Genomic DNA, 26,652 nt, shown 5'->3' with positions numbered 1-26,652 from the left:
GAGCTTTGCAGGACCAACCCCTGCCCTAGTTTTTGTGGAAGGTGGGGCTTTGAGTCAAAAATTATTCTTAAGCCTTAAGATTTAATGTTGTTTGTCTGGTTGGGTTTTCCTGTCACTTCTTTCTTCCTACTTCTCCCTTTTGGTCTTGAACTCCTGGTCTCAAGCAACCCACCCACCTTGGCCACCCAAAACACTGGGACTACAAGTGTGAACCACCATACCGGGCCTCACTTCTCCTTTTTGGAATGGGAATGTCTATCCAATGTCTGTCCCATCATTGCACTTTGGAAGCATACAACCTGTTTGATTTCACAGGCTCACAGCCCGAGAGAAATGTGCCTCAGAGTGAATCCCAGAGCTGAAGTCTTACCCATATTTGATTTAGATGATATTTAGATGGGACTCTGGACTTCAGACTTTTGAGGTGATACTGAAACTAAGTTAAGACTTACCCGGAGTTAACATTTTGGGGGCTATTAGGATAGAATGAATGTATTTTGCATGTAAGGTGAACATGAATTTTGAGGGGCGGGGGCAAAATGCTATGTCGGAATTTTTGTGTCCCTCCACATTCATGTTGGAACCCACTGTGGTGGTATTAAGAGGTAGGGCTTTTAGGAGGTGACTAGTTTGTTAGGACTCTGCTCTACAAAGGGTGTCAGTGCCCTTGTCAGAGACAAGGGCTTGAGGGAGTCTTCCACCTTTCTCCACCATATGAGGATGCAGCAAGAAGGTACTATCTGCGAGGAACAGGCCCTCAATGGACACCAAATCTGCTGGTGCCTTTATCATTTTTTTTTTGAGACGGAGTTTCGCTTTTGTTGCCCAGGCCGGAGTGCAATGGTGTGATCTCGGCTCACTGCAACCTCCGTCTCCTGGGTTCAAGCGATTCTCCTGCCTCAGCCTCCTGAGAAGCTGGGATTACAGGCATGCGCCACCATGCTCAGCTAATTTTGTATTTTTAGTAGAGACGGGGTTTCTCCATGTTGATTAGGCTGGTATGGAACTCCTGACCTCAGGTGATCCACCTGCCTTGGTCTGCCAAAGTGATGGAATTACAGGCGTGAGCTGCCGTGCCCAGCCCATCACGAGGTCAGTGCTGGCGCCTTTATCTTGCCCTTCACAGCCTCTAGAACTGTAAGCAATAAATTTCTGTTGTTTATATTACCCAGTCTAAGGTATTTCGTCATAGCAGCCTGAACTAAGACAAATAGGTATACAATCTTGTATTCTGCCTTGTTCATATATATTCCATATATTTTTCTCGTTTCCAGATAGTCTTGATTATTTCAAAGGACTGCATAATTAGCTGTACTGACACAATATAATTTACCAAGCTCTACCCTCTGGTAAATCATTTAAACCTTTCTAATATTTTGCATTAAAAACAGTATCACAGTCAATAACTTTGTACATAAAAAAGCTTCTTGCTTATGTTCAGCTACACTCTAGGATATACTGCTGAATGAATGAATGGACTTCCCTGAAGCATCGTAACTGTCTCAATAGTCCAAACATTTTCACAGGTCTTGCAAAGAAGGACAGACTGCTTCTAAAGGGCCCTGCAATTTACAAGGTAATCAGAAGTGCATTCGCAACTATCCGGCCAAGAAAGGTGTTAATCAGTTTTTGGCAACTTAAAAAAAAATGAAGAATGAGGGAAAAAACCACACACACAAGAGTTTAGTCAGCCTTAAAATCAGAGCAAAATGGGAAAGAGGCAGCAGCACACTTACTGGGGATCTCCAGGCTGGGGTGGATGGCAGCCACACTTCTGACCATGGGTGGGGAATGCCGTCCATCCACCAAGTCCGACTCGGCATCCTGCGCCTCTCCATGAATCACTGCAATTCCCAGGCGCAGGCGCTCAGCAAAAGACTGTGCCCTGAGAGAAAACACCAGACACAAACTCAAAACTCATGCAGCCCTGGGTTCTGCTAATGCTTAGGGGACAAAACATTAAGAGAACATAAGTAGAATGTTGTCTCCCAAAGGAATAAAGAAAAGAGAATAAAACAGCCTCACACTAGGACCCAGGACTAACTGTAGAGACCCCACATGCCAAACACTTCCCTTGGCGGCAGCACCAAAGAAGGGCAGCGGCCTGGCCTGGTCTAACAGACCAGGCTTAACAAGCCACCGGCCGGGAGAGCCTGACTGAGTGAAGGAACCTCCGCTCAGCTCTGTCTCACCTGAAGCTGCTAATTCTAGCTGCCTCTGCCTAACTACCAGTGAGAACCAACTACATGGGGCAAAGGGCATAAAATGCTCACCAAAGTATTAAGCACAAATTTCTTAATAGTTTTAGGGGGGTAAAACTGAGATACAAGAAACTGTGTGTATCTAAAGTATATAATTTCATGAGCTCTGAAGGCTGTATGTGCCCACATAAGCATCAGCACAATCAAGACAAGGAACGTTATCACCACAAGCGTCTCCTTATGCTCCTTAGTGATTTTTCCTTCCGGCCCCAGGCAACGGCTGATCTGCTTTCTGTCACCATAGTTTCACCTATCTAGAATTTCATGTAAGTGAAATCATAAAGTTGCTTTTTTTGTCTTTTTTTTTTTTTTTTAAAGATGGAGTATTGCTCTGTTGCCCAGACTGGAGTGCAGTGGCGGGATTTCTCAGCTCACTGCAACCTCTGCCTCCCGGGCTCAAGTGATTCTCCGGCCTCAGCCTCTCAAATAGCTGGAACTACAGTCATGCACCACCACATCTGGCTAATTTTTGTATTTTTAGTAGAGATGGGGTTTTACCACGTTGGCCAGACTGGTCTCAAACTCTTGACCTCAAGTGATCCGCCCACCTCGACCTCCCCAAGTGCTGGGATTACAGGTGTGACTACATGGCCATTTTGTCTTATTTTACGCAGCATGTTTTGGAGATTCATCCATGGAATAACATATCAATAGTTCATTCCCTTTCATTGCTGAGTAATATTCTGCTGTGTGAATAGATCACAGTGTATCCATTTATGTATTGCTGAGTTTTCCGGTTGTTTCTAGTTTTTGGTTGTCACAAAGCTGCTGTGAACATTCATACACAGATCTCTGTATGGGCACATGTTTTCTTTCTTTCTTTTTTTTTTTTTTTTGAGACAGAGTCTAACTCTGTTGCCTAGGCTGGAGTGCAGTGGCGTGAACCTCCACTTCCCAGGTTCACGCGATTCTCCTGCCTCAGCCTCCCAAGTAGCTGGGATTATAGGCACATGCCACCACGCCTGGCTAATTTTCATATTTTTTGTAGAGACGGGGTTTTGTCGTGTTGGCCAGGCTGGTCTTTAACTCCTGACCTCAGGTGATCTGCCCACCTTGGCCTCCCAAAGTGTTGGAATTACGCGGCCAGCCACATGCTTTCTTATCTCCTGATAAATTCCTAAGAGTGGAATGGCTGGATCATATAGTAGGTGTATATTTAATTCTTTATAAAAAGGCCACACAGGCTGGGCACGGTGGCTCATGCCTGTAATCCCAGCACTTTGGGAGGCCGAGGCAGGTGGAACACGAAGTCAGGAGATTGAGACCATCCTGGCTAACACAGTGAAACCCTGTCTCTACTAAAAAAATACAAAAAAATTAGCCAGGCGTGGTGGTGGGCACCTGCAATTCCAGCTACTCAGGAAGCTGAGGCAGGAGAATGGCGTGAACCCAGGAGGCAGAGCTTGCAGTGAGTGGAGATAGTGCCACTGCACTCCAGCCTGGGTGACAGAGCAAGACTCCATCTCAAAAAAAAAAAAAGGCCATACTGTTTTCCAAAGTGGTTATACCATATTACAGGCCCATGAGCAGAGCATCAGAGATTCAGTTCCTCCACATCTTCATCAACACTTGGTACAGTAGTATGGTAATTTGTGTCTTGTTTTCTCCTAACCAGTCTGGATAAAGGTTTATCAATTTTATTGATTGTCTCAAAGAGTCAGCTTTTTAGTTTTTTTCTGGTTTTTGTTTTCTATTTCATTGATTGATGTTTTAATCTTTTTTTTTTTGAATGTTGAATTCAGTTCTTTATATAACATCCCTTGTAAAAATGAAACAGAATAAAAACAAACCGAAAGGAGGAGCAGGGTAAAATTTGAAAAGGAAAGGAAAGGGAGGAAAAGGAGCAGGGTAAAATTTGAAAAGGAAAGGAAAGGGAGGAAAAGGAAATAAAATAAGATGATTTATTGCTTCTCCCTCAGTATCCTCCTTGGTCTCCTCCTCCACTGAAAGAGCTTTTAGCTCTTCTGCCACTTTTTCAGCATGATCATTTTTGCCTGATCCTTTCTTTTCTCTCTGATCTTTTTCTTGCATTCTTCAAACTTTGTTTTGAATTTCTGTGCTTTCTCAACATTCAGGAAGCGGATGGCCAGCAGCTCTGGCTTGGCGCACTTGTTGGCAAAGCTGGCATGGGTGTTCCAGACCCAGGCATGGTCACTACCCACGTTGAGCTTCAGCTCCATCATCAGCGTGAAGTAGTGGTTAGCACAGATCTTCAGGGTCTTGTCCCTCTGCATGAGGAGGTGGATGGTCCCTTTCTCCTTGTGCTTCAGGAGCTTGATGTCGCTGATGCCTCACTCCTTCCATTCTGGGAGATCCTTCTCTGAGGCAAATCAGAACAGTTTCGTTCACATTTTTAAAAGTTTTTCTTCATCTTCCCCCAGCATTTTTTTTTTTTTTTTTTTTTTTTTGAGACGGAGTCTTGCCTCTGTCGCCCGAGTAGCTGGGACTACAGACGCCCGCCACCTCGCCCAGCTAGTTTTTTGTATTTTTTTTTTTAGTAGAGACAGGGTTTCACTGAGTTAGCCAGGATAGTCTCAATCTCCTGACCTCATGATCCGCCCATCTCGGCCTCCCAAAGTGCTGGGATTACAGGCTTGAGCCACCGCGCCTGGTCCCCCCAGCATTTTAATTTCTTGCTCAGGAAGAGAAACTATTGGCTCAAACTGAGGGTCATGGTTGGACTCATCTGCATTCTCAGTGGAAGTATCATGGTCCTCATGAGTGTCCTTGGCGCGACGCAAAAGCAGCAGCTCGGCTGAGTGGGTTGTCGCTGGCTTCAAGGCCTCCCATCCGCTGGCTCCGTGGCCTCTTGCAGGAGCTCCTTCCCTCTGCAGCTGGCTTTTTTTGTTTTGTTTTGTTTTTGAGATGGAGTCTTGCTCTGTCGCCCAGGCTGAAGAGCAGTGGCATGATCTTGGCTAGTGCGGTGGTGTGATCTCGGCTCGCTGCAGCCTCTGCCTCCGGATCAAGTGATTTCTCCTGTCTCAGCCTCCCATGTGTGCCACCACGCCCGGCTAATTTTGTATTTTTAGTAGAGACAGGGTTTCATCATGTTGGCCAGGCTGGTCTTGAACTCCTGACCTCAGGTAATCTGCCGGCCTTGGTCTCCCAAAGTGCTGGGATTACAGGCGTGAGCCATTGTGCTGTGTCTTCATTTTCATTTGGTTCTAAATACTTTGTAATTTCACTTTTGACTTCTTCTTTGACCTATGGGTTACCTAAAAGTATGTTATTTAGTTACTAAATATTCAGGACATTTCCAAAGATACTTCTGTTATTAGAATTATTCTTAATTCCAGTGTGGTCAGAGAATATATTTTGTATGGCTTGCATAATTTTAAATTTGGGGCTTATTTTATGGCTCACAAGAATATGATCTTTGTAAGTGTTTATACTAAAAAAGAACATACATTCTGCTCTCCCTGGATGGTGTGCTATGACTGTCAGTCAGATCCAGCAGGCTGACAGGGTTGTTCAAGTCTCCCGCATCCTTAATGATTTTCAGTCTCCTTATTCTATCAATTACTAAGAGAAGAATAATGGAATCACTGACTATCATTATGGATATATGCAGTTATCAGTGTTTGCTTCATATGCTTTGAAATGCTGTCATTTAGTTTATAAATGTTTAGAACTGTTTTGTCCTCTTGAAAAACTGACCCCTTTATCATAAGGAAAAGACCTTCTTCAACCGTGGCAAAATTATTTGCTCTGATTTGTCTGATATTAATACAGCCACTCCAGCTTTTTTTTTTTTTTTTAAGAACTAATGTTATCACAGTATATTATTTTTCCGTATTTTTACTTTTAACCTATTCCCTCCTCCTTACCACCTTATACTTTATCTCATTAGGTCCCTGGCCACAGAGCATCCCTCACTGGACCTGATTCCTGGGGGCCATGCTGAGTCTTACTCTTTCTTCCATCCTCAACACCTAATGCATGGTAAATGTTCAAGTGTTTAAGAATCCAACAAGTTCTCGCAGTCTTGGCTTATCAGCACCAAAAATTCAAAACAAGTTCTTATCTAACTGCTCACAAGAATTACTAAAAACAAACAAACAATCAGGGGTTATACTGAATCCCACTAGTACTATCTATACTAGATACAGCCAAGGCATTTACATGACATGTGAAGAGCAGGGCACTAGAAAATACTAAATACTATCAGTATGTAGACTCTTATGAGCTGTTAGAAATTTCACATCAACCAGGTTTCCTGTATGCACTACACAACTAAGGAAAGCTTTGCTACAGTGTTAGCAATTATTTCAAAAAATTTAAATTTGGCTGGGCACGGCAGCTCACGCCTGTAATCCCAGCACTTTGGGAGGCTGAGACGGGCAGATCACTTGGGACAAAGAGTTCAAGACCAGCCTGGCCAACATGGTGAAACCCCATCTCTACTGAAAAATGAACAAACAAAAAATTCATGCTTAAATCATTCTATTTTTCAAGATACTTTTTGAAGCTGGGTGATGGCTCACACCTGTAATCCCAGCACTTCGAGATGAAGGCAGGAGAATGGCTTGAGCCCAGGGGTTTGAGACCAGCCTGGGCAACATAGGGAGACCTCGACTCTATAAAAATAAAAAAATTGGCTGGCCTGGGCACAGTGACTCACGTCTGTAATCCCAGCACTTTGGGAGGCTGAGATGGGCAGATCGCAAGGTCAAGAGATCGAGACCATCCTGGCCAACATGGTGAAACTCCATCTCTTACTAAAAATACAAAAATTAGCTGGGTGTGGTGACGCGCCTATAGTCCCAGCTACTCGGGAGGCTGAGGCAGGAGAATCGCTTGAACCCGGGAGGCAGAGGTTGCAGTAGGCAGATACTGGATTGCACCACCACACTCCAGCCTGGAGGACAAAGCAAGACTCCATCTCAAAAAAAAAAAAAAAAATCAGCTGGGTATGGTAGTGCATGCCTGTGGTCCCAGCTACTGGGGCGCTGAGGTGGGAGAATCGCTTGGGCCCAGAAGGTCAAGGCTGCAGTGAGCTATAATTGCACCACTGCACTCCTGCCTGGGCAACAGAGAAAGACCCTGTCTCAAATAAACAAACAATCTCAGACACACATAAGTAAACATTTATTGGTCTGGTCCTATCTATAAGGAATTTAATTTATATTTCCAAGAAACAGATGATAAACCTTCATGGGAGCAGGACTGTTCAGGTCAAAAACAGCAAAGTCAGCAAAATATATTTATCTATGTGTGTGTGTGTAAGACAGAATATTTGTCCTTAGGGAAAAGAGGGAGCATCATAAACAGGGAATATTTTAATAACATTTGATAAATATCCCAAGATTTAAGATTTAGTATTCACATAACTTTGAATTTGTCCTTACAAAAAAAATCAAAATCGTTTTTAAAAAATTATCAAGAGAGTGGCCAGGAGCAGTGGCTCACACCTGTAATCCTAGCACTTTGGGAGGCCGAGGCCTGACCTCACCTGAGGTTGGGAGTTTGGGGCCAGCCTGACCAACATGGAGAAACCCCGTCTCTACTAAAAACACAAAAAAATTAGCCGGGTGTGGTGGCACATGCCTGTAATCCCAGCTACTCGGGAGGCTGAGGAGGGAGAATCACTTGAACCCAAGAGGCGGAGGTTGCGGTGAGCTGAGATTGTGCCATCAGCAGCCTGGGCAACTAGAGCAAAACTCCGTCTCAAAAAAAAAAAAAAAAAAATTCTCAAGAGAAAAAAATTTCAGACAGAACAATGGGGCAGAGTCTTCAAAAGAGTTGGCATCACATAGATTATTAGTTCCTCCCTGAAATTCAAGATTGGCTTTGCAGACAAAATTGGTGCCAAATAACTGACCTATTAGTTATCCTCTAAGGAAGTCTTTTCCATCTGGGATCTGTGGAGGTTTGCCAGTTCCTAGAATAATATTTCAATTCTACCAACCTCTACAAAACACAATGCCCTTAAGATAAATAAAATCATGGCCAGGTATGGTGGCTCACACTTGTAATCCCAGCACCCTGGGAAGCCAAGGCGGGTGGATCACCTGAGGTCAGGAGTTTGAGACCAGCCTGGTCAACATGGTGAAACCCTGTCTCTACTAAAAATACAAAAAAATTAGCCAGGCATGGTGGCAGGCACCTGTAATCTCAGCTAATTGGGAGGCTAAGGCAGGAGAATCGCTAGAACCCGGGAGGTGAAGGTTGCAGTGAGCCGAGATCGTGCCATTGCACTCCAGCCCAGGCGACAACAGCAAGACTCTCTCAAAAAAAATAAATAAGTAAAATAAAAAATAAACAAAATCATTACCTGCACAGCAATGAGAGTTTCTGGATACTCCATAAAACTTAATCAGATACTTTGCATTCCCCTCTGATTCCAAAATGAATCAGGATGGTTTCTGATGTGTCATTTTGTTTCATGCACTGACAGTCACAGAGGAATTCTAAAGCAACTTGATCCTGATTGTACGATAATGAGTTAATTTACATCGTGGGTGAGAAAGAACAAGACACAGGGCCTCAGCTATCCTTTTGTTTCCTATTCACTCAGTTATTCTGAGAAAACAATTTCAAACAACTTATTCAAGCAAGTTCTGTTCCTTACAAAAGCATCACTTTCTCAGATGATCCCTTCTAGTCAAAACAACTGCTCATTGTCAAATAACACCAAAACAATAGCTCTGCACTTAGACCTCTTCATCAATAGCTTCAGGATTCTAAAGCCACTAGCCACTAAACGTGGTGGCTCATGCCTATAATCCCAACACTCTGTTTGGGAGGTCGAGGCGGGCAGATCACTTGAGGTCAGGAGTTCGAGACGAGCCTTACCAATATGGTGAAACCCCATCTCTACCAAAACTACAAAAATTAGCTGGGCATGGTGGCGCACGTCTGTAATCCCAGCTATTTAGGAGGCTGAGGTAGGAGAATCGCTTGAATCCAGGAGGCGGAGGTTGTAGTGAGCTGAGATCGCACCACTGCACTCCAGCCTGAGAGACAGAGGGAGACCCTGTCTCAAAAAATAAATAAATAAACCACCACCATTCTACATAATGGTACTTAATTTATAAAGTCCTTCAGTAAGTTCTTTGATGCTTATTAACCCTGTAAGATAAGCCAAGCAGGTGTTTTCCCCAGGAAACTGAGGCTTGGAGAGATAGCCTTGATCAAGGTTCTCACAAAGACTGGCTAAGGCACAAGTGGAAGCTCATGTCTTGGACTGCTAATTTAATACCTTCCTGACTGATAAAAGTCAGCCCCAGTCTGACTTCTAAATTGATTACAGCTATTTTCTAAAGTTAGCTGCCAAATGAAAAACTTGGAGGGGGGAACTAGAAATAATCAGATCAAAATTCGCATGTGGCTGAGCCAGAAACTGCCATCTTCTGCTCGAAGTCTGGGTGAATGTGTTTATCAGGACATCAGAATACAAGAAAATCACCACCACATAGCTATGGGATACGAGACAGCCAGAACTGACTTTACTGTGTCGATGCCATGTCGACAGAGCTCTTGCTCACAATACCTTTTTACTTTTTATTTTTTATTTATTTATTTTTGTTGTTGTTTTGATATGGGGTCTGGCTGTCACCCAGGCTGGAGTGCAGAGGTGTGATCTCACCTCACTGCAACCTCCACCTACCAGGCTCTAGTGATCCTCTCACCTCAGCCTCCTGAGTAGCTGGGACTACAGGCACATGCCACCACACCCAGCTAATTTTTGTAATTTTGGTAGAGACGGGGTTTCACCATGTTGCCCAGACTGTTCCTAAACTCCTGGGCTCAAATGATCTTCCAACCTCAGCTTCCCAAAGTGCTGGGATTACAGGCGTGAGCCACCAAGCCTGGCCCACTCACAATACCTTAAACTCACAGACTAAAATCCTAAGCCTTGACTGTGTTATTTTACTACCTGTTCCATACAAAAACTGAGCCTTTTGTAGCACTCATCTCCATACTAAAACATTCATTCATTCATTCATTCATTCATTTATTTGACGGAGTTTCGCTCCTGTTGCCCAGGTTGGAGTGCAATGGCACACGATCTGGGCTTCACCGCAACCTCCACCTCCCAGGTTCAAGCGATTCTCCTGACCTCAGGAGATCCACCCACCTCGGCCTCCCAAAGTACTGGGATTACAGGGGTGAGCCACTGCGCCCGGCCTCTAAAACATTCATTTAATGTAGTATGATCTATGTGGATTCGATTACTGAAACTGGGAAAAAAAGAGACTGGCTCTTTTGTTCCAATCTACCCAACTGACCCACCAGTCAAAGAGCACATGAGGGCAGTCTGCAAGTGCCATGGGAACACAGTCATGCCTGCACTGGTCACCACCACATCCACAATGGCTGGCACAGCATCACTCAAGTATGTACTCAGTAAAGATTGAGTGGAGAGGGGCAAGTCAATTTCTTTTTTTTTTTTTTTTTTTTGGGACGGAGTTTTGCTCTTGTCACCCAGGCTGGAGTACAATGGCGCCATCTTGACTGACTGCAACCTCTGCCTCCCAGGTTCAAGCAATTCTCCTGCCTCAGCCTCCTAAGTAGCTGGGAACAGGCGTGCGCCACCATGCCTGGCTAATTTTGTATTTTTAGTAGAGACAGGGCTTCACTATGTTGGTCAGGCTGGTCTTAAACTCCCGACTTCAGGTGATCCACCCGCCTCGGCCTCCCAAAGTGCTGGGATTATAGGCGTGACACGGCACCTGGCCCAGTTTCCATCATATTTGGCCAACACTCAAGTCCCCTAATCACTTTTACAGAAAACATTCTTGGAAGTAAATAGTTGCACAACCACCTTCAAGGAAACATTTGGCGGAACTACCTTGGAAAAGTTCCTTCATCTCTGTGGGTCTGTTTCCTCATCTGTGAGAGATTATAACTGCTGATTTCCAAGGTTGCAAAGATCAAATAACATAGCATAGATAAAAAACATCTGATGCTACACATGCACTCCTACAGGGCATCCTCCTAGGCCTCACCAGCCCCAGCACAATAGGTTCTCAATAAACAACTGAACAGATGAATGACAAACATCACTGACAAAAGCCGAAGAAACCGAGCAAAAGGCTACCACATCCATCCCCATGTGAACACATGGGTGACAGAAGTAAACTGAGGACTCTAGAGGTTACTAAAAGTCCACCCAGATGGGAAAGTCAACAGAAAATTCATCATATTCTTCTGGTATTCAGTGGGAAAGAAAAAACAAATGTATCAAGGCCAGACGCCGTGACTCATGCCTGTAATCCCAGAACTTCAAGAGGCCAAGGCAGAAGGATTACTTGTACCCTAGAGTGAGAGACCAGACCTGGCAACATAGGGAGATCCCATTGCTACAAAAATAAAGAAAAAAATAGCTGGGCATGGTGGCACATGCCTGCAGTCCTGGCTACTCAGGAGGCTAAGGTAGGAGGATCTCTTGAGCCCAGGAGATGGAGGTTACAGTGAGCCGTGGTTGTACCACTGCACTCTAGCCTGGATGACAGAGCAAGACCCTGTCTCAAGGAAAAAAAAGTATCAAAACATATCGTTGTCACTTCCACTTCCACTAGGGTGGATTATTATACTCCTTCTACTACCCACAACTAAAACCCCTGGATGTTACATACAAACAAAAATGAGAAGACTCTGGCCAGGCACGGTGGCTCACACCTGCAATCCCAGCACTTCGGGAGGCCGAGATGGGTGGATCATGAGGTCAGGAGATAGAGACCATCCTGGCTAACATGGTGAAACCGTCTCTACTAAAAATGCAAAAAATCAGCCAGGCGTGGTGGCGGATGCCTGTAGTCCCAGCTACTCAGGAGGCTGAGGCAGAAGAATGGCGTGAACCCGGGAGGCGGAGTTTGCAGTGAGCCAAGATCACACCACTGCACTCCAGCCTGGGCGACAGAGCGAGATTCCGTCTCAAAAAAAAAAATAATAATAAATGAGAAGACTCTAAAAGGTAGAGAGAAGGCAGACTAGCAAGGGACCTCAGGACCTGAGGAACGTCATGGTGGTGGCTTCCTTGGGCATTCTTTTTGCCTTATTATTCCAGATTTGTAGCTGGAGAAGCAGCGACCCAAAAATGCCAGTGGGCAAAGACAAAAAAAGCTCCAACAAACGTCAGCTCTCCCTAGTCAAAGGACTAAGAAAAGGGCAACCTAGTGAGTGAGAAAATATTTAGACAATAACTGCCTTACTCCAGCCACACAGGCAGGAAAGCCGCAGCCCATGTTTCCACCACATTTTCGCTGCATGAGTAAAGGCTGAGTGGTGAGCCTGTACTTCCTGGCTTGCCAGGCTATAATGAGGCACCCCAAACCTGATGGGGTGCTTTCACAGAAGGCCAAATAGGGAGCTGGGACTTTCACCCTCACTCAGCAGTAAGAAGCAACTGCCAGAGTCAGTGGAGAGTGAAATCTGGACTTCTACCCCCAACCCAGCAGTAAAGAAGCGCCCCTCCCCTCTCCATTGCAGTGGTATCAGAGGCAGCCTGGTGGAGTCAGGAATTTCACTATCACCCAATGAGAATGATGCTATTTTTCCTTGGCGTCAGTGGAGGAAATGGAGGGAGCACTTCCACCCATGGGTAACAAGAACTACCTTACGTGGTACACACAGGCCCCGTAGGGAATCTAGACTTCTACCCTTACCTAGCAGAAACGAGCCCCAGCACCACCACTTTCCCTGCCAGAGTCCTGAGAAGCCAGCAAAATCAGAAGGCCTAAATGATACCCAGAATCTCACACATGATATCCAAAAGTCCAGATTCCAATCAGAAACCACTCGCCACACTAAAGACCAGTGAAATCTCAATACGAATGAAAAAAGACAATTAACAGATGCGAACACCAAGTGAGAGACATGCTGAAACTGTGTAACAAAGATTTTAGAGCAGCCATCAGAAAAGTGCTACCAGCAGCAATTAAGAGCATGTGTGGAATAAAAAACAAGAAGTCTAAATAAAGAAAGTATTGACAAAAAAATAGAAGGTATAAAAAAAGACCCAAGGCCAGGCATAGTGTCTCATGACTAATCCCAGCACATTGGGAGGCCGAGGCAGGCAGATCACTTGAGGCCAGGAGTTTGAAACCAGTCTGGCCAACATGGCAAAATCCCGTCTCTACTAAAAATACAAAATTAGCAGCCAGGTGCGGTGACTCGCGCCTGTAATCCCAGCACTTTGGGAGGCTGAGGCAGGAGAATCACTTGAACCCAGGAGGCAGAGGTTGCAGTGAGCCGAGATCACGCCACTGAATTCCAGCCTGGAGGACAGAGCGATACTCCATCTCAAAAAAAAAAAAAAAAATTAGCCTGGCATGGTGGCAGACGCCTGTAATCCCAGCTCCTCAGGAGGCTGAGGCATAAGGATCACTTGAACCCAGGGAGTGGAGGTTGTAGTGAGCCGTGATAACACTACTACACTCCAGCCTGGGCAAAAGAGCCAGACTCTGTCTCAAAAAAAAGAACTAAAAACTAATTTTAGAACTTAAAAAATACAATAACCAAATTAAAAAGCTCAGTTGGGCTGGGGGCAGTGGCTCACACCTGTAATTCCAACACTTTAGAGAAGCTGAGGTGGGCAGATCACTTGAGCTCAGGAGTTCAAGACCAGCCTGGGCAACTTGGTAAAACTCCCGTCTCTACCAAAAATACAAAAAAGAAATTCGCCAGACATGGTGGCATGCGCCTGTAGTCCCAGCTACTCAGGAGGCTGATGTGGGAGGATTGCTTGAGCCTGGGAGGCAGAGGTTGAAGTGAGCTGTGATCACACCACTACACTCCAGCCTGGGCAAGAGACCCTGTCTCAAAAAAAATAAATAAATAACTCAGTTGGATATACTCAATAGCAGAATGGAAGTTACAGTGAAAATAGTAATGGAGGCCAAGGAAACGATCAGTGAACTGGAAGGTAGACAACAGAAATTAGCCAGTTTGGACAACAGAGACAAGAATGACTGAGGCAGGGCATGGTGGCATGTGCCTGCAGTCTCAGCTACTCTGGAGGCTAAGGTGTGAGAATCACTTGAGCCCAGGGGTTCAAGACCAGCCTGAGTAACATAGTGAGACCCTCTAAAAAATAAAAATATAAAAGACTAGAAAATTAAAAAAAAACAGAATCCCATGGACCTGTAATAAAAGATCAGCTGGGCGCAATGGCTCACACCTGTAATCTCAGAACTTTGGGAGGCCAAGGTGGGTGGATCACCTGAGGTCGGAAGTTCAAGACCAGCCTGACCAACATGGTGAAACCTCATCTCTACTAAATATACAAAATTAGCTGGGCGTGGTGGTGCATGCCTATAATCCCAGCTACTTGGGAGGCTGAGGCAGGAGAATCACTTGAACCTGGGAGGCAGAGGTTGCGGTGAGCCGAGATCACGCCATTGCACTCCAGCCTGGGCAACAACAGTGAAACTCCATCTCAAAAAAAAAGATCTGACATTTATGTCATAAAGTCCCAGAAAAAGAGAACGACAGTAGGACTAAAAAAGTACTCAAAAAGACAACGGCTAAAAACTTCCCAAATTGGTCAGAGACATAAACCCACAGCTTCAAGAAGTCCAGCAAACACCAAACAGGATAAACCCAAAGCAATCTCAAGACATATCATGATTAAACTTTTGAAAACTAAAGACAAAAAATCTTGAAAAACAATTCAGATGACAACCAACTTCTCATTAGAACATAGCGGCCAGAAGAAAGTGACACACAAACTTTTCAGGTGCTGAGAGAAAAGAACTGTTACTCCAGAATCCTATACCCAGCAATAATATCCTTCAAGAACGAAAAAGAACTCTAGACATTCTCAAATGAAGGAAAACCAGCAAACTGTATTACCAACAGAACTATATGGAAAAGAGGCAAAAGGAGGTACTCTAAACAGAAAGGAAACAATAAACGAAACTTTGGAATATCAGGAAGGAAGAAGGAACCAAAAATACTTGTAAATATAATAAGCTTTCCTTCATTTCTTGACTTTTCTAAATTATGTTTGATGTTTAAAACCAAAACTTCTGGCTGGGCGCGGTGGCTCATGCCTGTAATCCCAGCACTTTGGGAGGCCGAGGTGGGCAGATCGTGAGATCAAGAGATGGAGACCATCCTGGCCAACACAGTGAAACCCCATCTCTACTAAAAATACAAAAATTAGCTGGGCGTGGTGGCACTCACCTGTAGTCCCAGCTACTCAGGAGGCTGAGGCAGGAGAATTACTTGAACCTGGGAGGTGGAGGTTACCGTGAGCTAAAGGCAAAAATTCTAACAGCCTGATACTGCTATAAATGTATGTATAGGAAATATTTAAGACAAATATATTAAAAACAGGGAGAATAAAGAGACAGAGAGAGAGAGATATGGCTTCTATATTTCACTCAAACTGATAAAATGACATCAGTATATTGTAATATGTTTTGTATATGTAATAAAATACTTAGAACAACCATTAAAACAGCTATATAAGGAGATATTCAAAACACTATAGAGGGCCGGACGTGGTGGCTCACGCCTGTAATCCCAGCATTTTGGGAGGCTGAGGCAGGCAGATCACCTGAGGTTAGGAGTTCCAGACCAGCCTGGCCAACACGGTGAAAACTCCATCTCTACTAAGAATACAAAAATTAGCTGGGTGTGATGATGGGAGCCTGTAATCCCAGCTACTCAGGAGGCTGAGACAGAAGAATCGCTTGAACCTGGGAAGTGGAGGTTGCAGTGAGCCAAGATGGCATCATTGCACTCCAGCCTGGGTGACAAGTATAAAAATCTGTCTCAAAAACAAAAACAAAACAAAAACAAACAAAAAAACACTATAGAGAAGCACCACTCTAGAATGGCAGAATAAGGACCCTAAAAAATCTGCTCCTCCATGAAAGAAACAAAAACTCTAAAAAAATTTGCAAAAAATAACTTTTACATAACTATGGAAGTTAACCAACGGCTTGCAACAATCTGAAGAGTGTTTAAGAAAAACAGCTGAATCTTGTTAAAGAGCAAACTTTGGGCTGGGCACGCTGGTTCACGACTATTATCCCAACACTTTGGAAGGCTAAGATGGGCAGATCACTTGAGGCCAGGAGTTGGAGACCAGCCTGGGCAATATAGTGAAACCCCATCTCCACAAAAAACACAAAAATTAGCCAGGCATGGTGCTGCATGCCTGTGGTCTCAGCTACCTGGGAGGCTGAGGTGGGAGGATCACCTGAGCCCAGGAAGTCGAGGCTGCAGTAAACCATAATCATGCCACTGCACTCCAGTCTGGGCATCAGAGTGAGACCCTGTCACAAAAAAAAAAAAAAAAGAAAAGAAACTTTGTGTGTTTTAACTTGCCTATTCCCATGCCTCTCTCTCCAGTTGTGTGAAAGACAAAAATTGGAAACCTCATAAACATGGTAGCCATGAGAAACCAGAAGACTAGCAACCACTGGTGGGAAAAGAACAGGTTTGGGGTTTCTCAAGAAACCCATTCTCACATAACCGTCACTATTATGCCTATCTGGCAGCTCGCTGAGACTCAGGGCTGGAGAATATGACCAGACTTAGAGCTCACTCTGTGTGAACAGTTGTATCTCCAGAGTAGATGAACAATCAACAGCAACTGTTCAACACTGCAGCGGCCTGAAGTGACAATGCCAGTTGAGTAAAACAAGGGGCTAGACAAAAAAAAAAAAAAAAAAAAGGAAAATCTAGGGAATGAGATGGCCATATGGGCCTTGAAAAGCTTATTCCTGCATGTAAAAAACATGCGCTTACCCAGAAAGGACCTGAAAAGCCCCTAACCTTGAACCTTGGCTGACCTCAAGGCACTGTGCAACCAGAAAGTAAAGGCTAAGGCAGAGTTGTAAGCTGCTGGGAGAATTCAAGACATGCACAAACACACACACAGACCTTGAAGAAAGTGGGAGATTTATTGCTTCAAGGCATTTCAGGAAATCTCTGTCCAATCATTAGCTGGCCAGTAAGCTAACCAACCAGAGACTTCAGTGGCTGAATGCTACAAAGAATACAGTCTTTACAGAACTGGCACAGGATAGCCAGTAAACAAATGTATCACAGAAACAACAGCAACAACAAACACTGAGAATTGGTGGAGGTAGAATCTGATGCTCAGATTTTTCACATTACATAATTTAAAATGTTGTTTTTAACTAAAATGTACAAGGCATGCAGACAAAAAGGAAAATATGGGCCAGGCATGGTGGCTCACACTTTTAATTCTAGAACTTTGGGAGGCCAAGGCAGGAGAATTGCTTGAGGCCAGGAGTTTTGAGACCAGTCCAGAAATACAGCAAGATCTTGTTTCTGTATTCTTTTTTAAAGTAAGAAGTTTTGGGCCGGGCGCGGTGGCTCATGCCTGTAATCCCAGCACTTTGGGAGGCCGAGGTGGGCGGATCACGAGGTCAGGAGATCGAGACCACCCTGGCCAACACTGTGAAACCCCATCTCTACTAAAAATACAAAAACTTAGCCAGGTGTGGTGGCGGGTGCCTGTAGTCCCAGCTACTCGGGAAGCTGAGGCAGGAGAATGGCGTGAACCTGGGAGACGGAGCTTGCAGTGAGCCGAGATCGTGCCACTGCACTCCAGCCTGGGCGACAGAGCGAGACTCCGTCTCAAAAAAAAGAAACAAAGAAGTTTTGGCCAGGCACGGCGGCTCACACCTGTAATCCCAGCACTTTGGGAGGCCGAGATGGGTGGATCACCTGAGGTCAGGAGCTTGAGACCGGCCCAGCCAACATGATGAAACCCTGTCTCTACTAAAAATACAAAAATTAGCTGGGTGTGGTGGCACACTCCTGTAATCCCAGCTACTCAGGAGGTTGAGGCAGGAGAATCGCTGGAACCCGGAAGGCAGAGGTCACAGTGAGCTGAGATCACGCCACTGCACTCCAGCCTGGGCAACAGAGAAAGACTCTGTCATAAAATAAAAATAGCCGGGCGAGGTGGCTCAAGCCTGTAATCCCAGCACTTTGGGAGGCCGAGACGGGCGGATCACGAGGTCGGGAGATCGAGACCATCCTGGCTAACACGGTGAAACCCCGTCTCTACTAAAAAAATACAAAAAACTAGCCGGGCAAGGTGGCGGGCGCCTGTAGTCCCAGCTACTCGGGAGGCTGAGGCAGGAGAATGGCGGGAACCCGGGAGGCGGAGCTTGCAGTGAGCTGAGATCTGGCCACTGCACTCCAGCCTGGGCAACAGAGCGAGACTCCATCTCAAAAAAAAAAAAAAAAAATTTAAAAATTAAAAAAAAATTAAAATTAAATTAAAATAATAAAGTAAGAAGTTTTTTAAAAATTAAAAAAAAAGAAAAACATGGCCCATACACAGGAAAAAAGCAGTCAACAGAAACAATCTCTGAAAAAGCCCAATGTCAGAATAACGAGACAGAATAAATTAGCTATCATAAATATGCTCACAGCACTAAAGAAAACAATGTCTAAAAAATTAAGCGATACCCGGCCGGGCGCGGTGGCTTAAGCCTGTAATCCCAGCACTTTGGGAGGCCAAGGCGGGCGGATCACGAGGTCAGGAGATCGAGACCATCCTGGCTAACACGGTGAAACCCCATCTCTACTAAAAAATACAAAAAAACTAGCCGGGCGAGGTGGCGGGCGCCTGTAGCCCCAGCTACTCGGGAGGCTGAGGCAGGAGAATGGCGTGAACCCGGGAGGTGGAGCTTGCAGTGAGCTGAGATCCGGCCACTGCACTCCAGCCTGGGCAACAGAGCAAGACTCCGTCTCAAAAAAAAAAAAAAAAAATTAAGCGATACCCAAAGAAATGAAATATTTATTTAGGCATAAATATAACAAAATATGGGCTGGAAGTGATGGCTCATGCCTGCAATCCCAACACTGCACTGGGAGGCTGAGCCTAGGTGTTGGAGACCAGCCTAGGCAACACAGTCAGACCCCTGTCTGTACAAAAAAAAAAAATGTATTTTTTAATTAGCCAGGCATAGTGGTGCACACCTATAGTCCTAGCTACTTAGGAGGCTGAAATGAAAGGACTGCCATTAGCCCAAAAATTCAAGGCTGTAGTGAGCTGTGATGGCACCAGTGCACTCCAGCCTGGGTAAACACAGCAAGACTTTGTCTCTTTAAAAAAAAAAAAAAAAAAAAGTACACATCTATATGGGGAAAACTCTGATGACAGAAATCAAAGACGAATTTTTAAAAAATGATATCCCATGTTCATGGATAGGAAGACTCAATATTGTCAATATGCCAGTTCTTCCCAATTTGATCTACAGACTTAATGCAAATCCCAATCCAAATCCCAACAAGTTATTTTGTAGATTTCAAAAAACTGATTCTGAAGTTTATATGGAGAGGCAAAAGACCCAGAATAGCCTACACAATATTGAAGAACGAAGTTGGAGGTGTGACAACACCCAACTTGAAGACTATTAAGACTGGGCGTGGTGGCTCACACCTGTAATCCCAGCACTTTGGGAGACTGAGGCAAGTGGATCATGAGGTCAGGAGTTCAAGACTGGCCTGGCTAAGATGGTGAAACCCCATCTCTACTAAAACTACAAAAATTAGCTGGGCGTGGCGGCAGGTACCTGTAATCCCAGCTACTCGGGAGGTCGGAGGTGGTGAGAACTGTTTTTCTGAACCCAGGAGGCTGGAGGTTGCAGGCCGGAGATTGTGCCACTGCACTCCAGTCGGGGCAACAGAGCAAGACTCTGTCTCCAGAAAAAAAAAAAAGACTATTGAAAAGCTATAGAGGGCCGGGTGCAGTGGCTCATGCCTATAATCCCAACACTTTGGGAGGCTGAGGCAGGCGGATCACCTGAGGTCAGGAGTTCAATACCAGCCTGACCAACATGGAGAAACCCCGTCTCTACTAAAAATACAAAATTAGATAGGCGTGGTGGCTCATGCCTGTAATCCCTGCTAGTCAGAAGGCTGAGGCAGGAGAATCACTTGAACTCAGGAGGTAGAGGTTGTGGGGTAAGCCGAAATCGTGCCATTGTAACCCAGCCTGGGCAACAGGAGCGAAACTCCGTTTCAAAAGAAAAAAAAGCTATAGAGGGCCAAGTGTGATGGCTCACACCTATAATCCCAGCACTTTGGGAGACCAAGGTGGGTGGATCACCTGAGGTCAGGAGATCAGGTTGGTCACCAGCCTGATCAACTAGTGAAACACCATCTCTACTAATTAGCCAGGTGAAGTGGTGCACGTCTGTAATCCCAGCTACTTGGGAGGCTGAGGCAATAGAGTAGCTTGAACCTGGGAGGCAGAGGTTGCAGTGAGCTGAGATTGTGTAGCCTGAGAAACAAGAGTGAAACTCCATCTCAAAAAAAATAAAAAAGCTATGGTGGCTGGGTGTGGTGGCTCACGCCTGTAATCCCAATACTTTGGGAGGATCACTTGAGGTCAAGATCACTTGAGGTCAGGAGTTGGAGACCAGCCTGGCCAACATGGCGAAACCCCGTCTCTACTAAAAACACAAAAATTAGCCAGGCATAGTGGTGCACACCTGTAAGCCCAGCTACTCGGGAGGCTGAGGCACAAGAATGGCTTGAACCCAGGAGGTGGAGGTTGCAGTGAGCTGAGATCAAGCAACTGTACTCCAGCCTAGGTAACAGAGACTCAGTCTTAAAAAAAAAAAAAGCTATAGTAATCAAGACAGTGTGGGATTGGTGAAAGAACAGACAAATATATAAATGGAACAAAACAGAGAGCTCAGAAATAGACCTACATAAATATCGTCAACTGATCTTTGATGAAAGAGCAAAGGCAATATAATGGAGAAAAGGTAGTCTTTCAACAAATGGTGCTGGAATAACTGCATCTCCACATGCTCAGAATGAAGCTAGATGCCCATCTTACTCCATATACACATATTAACTCAAAATGATCAAAGACCAGCCAGGCACGGTGGCTCATGCCTGTAATCTCAGCGTTTTGGGAGGCCAAGGTGGGTGGATCACTTGAGGTCAGGAGTTTGAGACTAGCCTGACGAACATGGTGAAACTCTGTCTCTACTAAAAATACAAAAATTAGCCAGGCGTGGTGGCACGCGCCTGTAATCCCAGCTACTGAAGAGGCTGAGGCAGGAGAATTGCTTGAACCCAGGAGGTAGAGGTTGTAGTGGGCCAAGATCATGTCACTGCACTGGAGCCTGGTCAACAGAGCAAGACTCCGGACTTTATCTCAAAAATAAATAAATAAATAAATAAAATATCAAATACCTAAATATACGAGCAAAAACTAAAATCATTAGGAGACAATACAGGGGTAAATTTCATGACCTCGGATTTGGCAATGGTCTCTTCTTTTTTTTTTTTTTTAGACAGGATCTGGCTGTGTCAATCAGACTGGAAGGCAGTGGTGCAATCACAACTCACTGTAGCCTTGACCTCCTGGGCTCTAGCAATCCTCCCACCTCAGCAACCCAAGTAGCTAGAACCACAGACACATGCCACCACATCCAGTTAATGTTTTTTTTCCCCTTAGAAACGAGGTCTCACTATATTGCCCTGGCTAGTCTAAAATTTCTGGGCTCAAGTGATCCTCCTGCCTCAGCCTCCCAAAGTGCTGAGATTACAGAAGTGAGCCACTGCACCTGGCCAATGGATTCTTAGATATGACATCAGAAGCAGAGGCAATAACAAACAAAAAACACAAATTGATTTGGGAAGCCAAGGCAGGCAGGTCACGAGGTCAAGAGTTTGAGACCAGCCTGGCCAACATGGTGAAACCCCATCTCTACTAAAGATACAAAAAATTAGCCAGGCGTAGTGGCGGGCACCTGTAATCCCAGCTGAAGCAGGAGAATTACTTGTAGCCAGGAGGTAGAAGTTGCAGTGAGCCGAGACCATGCCACTACACTCCAGCCTGGGCAACAGACCGAGACTCCGTCTCAAAAAAAAAAAAAAAAAAAAAAAAAGATAAATTGAACTTTGCCAATATTGAAACCTGTTTGTGTGAAAGAATACCATCAAGACAGTGAAAAGACAATCCGCAGAAAGAGAGAAAATATCTGCAAATCATGTATCTAACAAGGGTTTAGTATGTAGAATATATAAAGAATGCTTATAACTCAACAAAAAGACAACCCAATTATTAAAAGGGCAAAGGGTGTTAACAGGCATTTCTCCAAATATATACAAATGGCCAAAAAGCACATAAAAATATACTCAACAGCTGGGCATGGTGGCGCATACTTGTAATCCCAGCTACTCAGGAGGTTGAAGCAGGAGAATCACTTAAACCTGGGAGGCAGAGGTTGCAGTGAGCCGAGATTGTGCCACTGCACTCCAGCCTAGGCAACATAGCGACACTCTGTCTCAAAAAAAAAAAAAAAAAATATATATATATATATATAAATAATATATACACACACACGCGCATATATACACACACACGTATACGTATATATACACACACACATATATACACATATATATGTACCTATATATACATACACATATATACGTATATACTCAACAGGCTAAGGCAGAAGGATTGATTGAGCCCAAGAGTTTGAGCCCAGCCTGGGCAACATAGTGAGACCCTGTCTCATTAAAAAAAAAAAAGATATTCAACATCATCAATCATTAGGGAAAATGCAAATGAAAACCACAATAAGGTACCATTTCACACCCACTAGGATGATTATAATGAAAAAAATTAGAGAATTAAGTGTCGGTGAGGATGTAGAGAAGTTGGAACCCTCACACTCTGCTGGTGGGAATGTAAAATGGGCAGCTGCAGTGGAAAAGAGACTGGTAGTTCCTCAAAACATAAACAAAACTGCCATATGACCCAGCAATTCCAATCCTAATATATATCCACAAGAAATGAAAAATGAAAATTTATGCCCACACAAAAACTCATCCACGAATGATCATAGGAGTACTATTCATAATAGCCAAAAGGTAAAAAAAAAAAAAATAAGTGTCCATCAACAGATGAATGGATAAACAAACTAGCATACACATACAATGCAACATTACTTAGAAATCAAAAGGACTGAGGTACTGGCCAAGCGCAATGGCTCACGCCTGTAATCCCAGCACTTTGGGAGGTTGAGGTGGGCAGATGACGAGGTCAGGAGTTCAAGATCAGCCTGACCAACATGGTGAAACCCCATCTCTACTAAAAATACAAAAATTACCCAGGTGTGGTGGCACGCACCTGTAATTCCAGCTACTTGGGAGGCTGAAGCAGGAGAATCGCTTGAACCCAGGAGGTTGCAGTGAGCTGAGATCGCACCACTGCACTCCAGTCTGGGCAACAGAGCAAGACTCTGTCTCGAACAACAACAATAACTCTGTCTCGAACAAAAACAAAAAACACTGAGATACTACATGCTACACCACAGATGAACCTTGAAAACCGCTAAGTGAAAGAAACCAGACACAAAAGGCCACATAGTGTGGCTGCCAAGGGACAGAAGGTGAAGGGATAAGGAATGATTGCTGAATGGGTACTAGGTGTTCTTCTGGGATGACAAAAATGTTCTGAAAATAGAGCTAAGTGGTGGTTACACAACATTGTGAATGCACCAAATGCCAGTGAATTCTATACTTTAAAATGATTGTTTGTATATTATGTGATTTTTCATCTAAATTTTTTTAAAGCATGTATATCAGAGAAAAATTAGTAAGTAAAATTAATTCAGCCTTTGAACAAATGTTTGAAAAAGCTATTTGAAATGTTTACATTGTAAAATTGAATCTGTTTCTTAAAATTTAATCAAATGGACAAGAGGAGACCAGGTGATATAACTTCTTGAAGGACACGTGGGTGAACACAGGCCTGGCTGGGTTGGGAAAGTCAGCCACAAGAACACAGCCATGTAATGGTTTTATCTCAAATGCCCATTTATTTTATTTAATATACTAAGTCTACATATTAAAGTGCTATTCTTAATTTATAATATCCAATGACCTATGTGAAATACTTTTGGAATCAATAGCTTACTGTATGCAAGTTCTCCTCCATCCTTCAATACTGCTAGCCCACGGACCCAGGGTGGAGGCACCCTACACTTTCATTCCACAGGACTCAACAACAATCCAGTGAACAAAGGTATTCAACTGAAAAATAACTTTAAAAGGGCTTTTTTAGAAAAAAGGCTTTATTCCTACAAGTGATTTTGTTCTTTCCCTCTCCAATTGAGTGGCTTCTCCACAAAATACTGGTATATGAAATCCTCTCAACCAACATACAATTTTAAGTATGCATTAGTGACACATCAATTACTCCAGGTTACATGTAACTCACTCTACTGACTCTCAAGACTGCCCCTTTGGTACACCTCAGGTTGTATCGATTTTGCCAAATGTCACCTTTAACATATACAAATAACTGACCTCTCAGGTGGATAAAATTCTGTTAATCAATTTCTGAGTTCCTCAAATAAGGGGCAGTAAACAACTACAAAGTTGTCTACTAGTACTGTAGATATTCGCCAGTACTGTAAACGCCAGACTTGAAGATTGACATGTGATTATCAATCTGGGTCTGGGGAAAACACTAGATTGCATTCCCCAGACCTGGATTGCTTTGGTCAAGAAATATGATTGAGGTCAGATGTGGTGGCTCATGCCTATAATCCCAGCACTTTGGGAAGCTAAGGCGGGTGGGTGGATCGTTTGAGCCTCAGTAGTTCAAGACCGGCCTCGACAACATGGCGAAACTCTGTTTCTACTATTTAAAATAAAAAATAGGCTGGGTGCGGTGGCTCAAGCCTGTAATCCCAGCACTTTGGGAGGCCGAGGCGGGCGGATCACGAGGTCAGGAGATCGAGACCATCCTGGCTAACACGGTGAAACCCCGTCTCTACTAAAAATACAAAAAACTAGCCGGGCGTGGTGGCGGGCGCCTGTAGTCCCAGCTACTCGGAGGCTGAGGCAGGAGAATGGCCTGAACCTGGGAGGCGGAGCTTGCAGTGAGCCGAGATCGCGCCACTGCACTCCAGCCTGGGTGACACAGCGCGAGACTCCGTCTCAAAAAAATAAAAAAAAAAAAAAAAAAAAATAATAATAATAAAAAAAATAAAAAATAAAAAATAAAAATAAAAATAAAAATAAGGCCTAGTGTGGTGGCTCACGCCTGTAATCCCAGCACTATGGGAGGCTGAGGCAGGTGGATCACCTGAAGTCAGGAGTTTGAGACCAGCCTGATCAACATGGTGAAACCCCATCTCTACTAAAAATACAAACATTAGCCAGGCATGGTGGTGCACGCCTGTAATCCCAGCTACTTGGGAGGCTGAGGCAGGAGAATCACTTGAACCCGGGAGGTGGAGGTTGTGGTGAGCCAAGATCACGCCACTGCACTCCAGCTTGGGCAACAAGAGCAAAACTGCATCTCAAAAGATAAATAAAAATAATAAAAAGAAATAAAAGACAGTGTAAGTAGAAGATAACTTAAGAAATATGTCTGGCAATAATAGAGTGGGACTGGAAAAAAAAGAGTAAATTAAAATGTTTACTTAATAAATAGAGTTGACAGAACAATCTTAAAATACCAGTCCATGGAAGAAAAATAAGAGATATCACTGGGAACCACTGAAGTTCAAATTAGAATGCCTGGAACTCATCAGGGATACAATCCTTAGAAGTAGATCCAGAAAGAGGTTGTGAGATTCCCACCTACCTCTTCGCTGATGCTGGAGACTTGGCCACGATTACTGCATTCCTGTAATCTGGGATCTGTGACAGACAAGAAGTCAGATATTACTGCATGTCGACAAAAAGGAAAATTCCAACAGACCCAAAACTGCTTGGTTAGTTGAAAGTTTTCTAAAAAAAGAAAAAGTTCAAAGTAAAATTCTTCTTTGGAAAATGAAGAAAGGAACCTGTCTACGAAAAAATATTACTAACGTGTGAGCCACACAGACTTCTTTTAGGAAAAAAGCAGGGATAATTGGTGATTAGCTCATATCTCTGCCAGCAAATACTAATAATGCAGTGTAAAGATGTTTCTATATATCTAGTCAACAAGATTCCTAATTACATGTAATTTCAAAGTACAAGGATATCCAGTTCAATCTGAGTACAAGCTGACTGTCAAATTCCAAATTAGTGCAGTCCAAACAAATGGCTATTTAACATATCGCAGTCATAACATGTTGAAGCAACCAATTTGTTAAAGGATAATCAACCCAGCACTATTTTAAAAAAATATATTAACTATATTCTCATTGTTTTTTTTTCAATTACACCAATGAATTTTAATATGAGCAGTTAATAACATCTAGCACCATGTATAAAACAATGCCTACCACATAACAAGCACTAAATAATAACTACTTAGCAAATGAACAAAAAAATGATTAATTTGAATAATCTAGTACAGTTGCAGCCGGCATAATCACATGTCTCAGCTGTATCTACAGGAAAGCCTAATTTATCCAACACTCTCAGGAAGTAAGGCAGTAAAATATATTTCCATTTCGGCACTTTCATTATTTTTGCT

At 43.9% G+C, this 26,652-nt stretch overlaps 1 protein-coding gene and 1 pseudogene across 10 annotated transcripts in view; both read right to left on the bottom strand.

Annotated features, from left to right (window-relative positions):
* PRPSAP2 (phosphoribosyl pyrophosphate synthetase associated protein 2) overlaps positions 1 to 26,652 on the bottom strand; it is a 77,849-nt gene that overhangs the window by 18,849 nt on the left and 32,348 nt on the right. For all 10 annotated transcript variants that reach the window (XM_003912436.4, XM_009189840.2, XM_009189838.4 and 7 more), the window contains 2 exons: positions 25,831 to 25,886; positions 1,737 to 1,885 (listed from right to left, as the gene is read on the bottom strand). In XM_003912436.4, the coding sequence (XP_003912485.1) occupies positions 1,737 to 1,885; positions 25,831 to 25,886 (205 nt within the window). The remainder of the gene's footprint in view (positions 1 to 1,736; positions 1,886 to 25,830; positions 25,887 to 26,652) is intronic.
* Positions 3,978 to 4,627, bottom strand: LOC103878687 (annotated as a pseudogene).

This window comes from Papio anubis, chromosome 17, assembly GCF_008728515.1.
Source record: "Papio anubis isolate 15944 chromosome 17, Panubis1.0, whole genome shotgun sequence".
Lineage (NCBI taxonomy): Eukaryota > Metazoa > Chordata > Mammalia > Primates > Cercopithecidae > Papio > Papio anubis.
The sequence above is the reverse complement of the archived record's forward strand: the minus strand, read 5'-3'. Positions and strand labels throughout refer to the sequence as shown.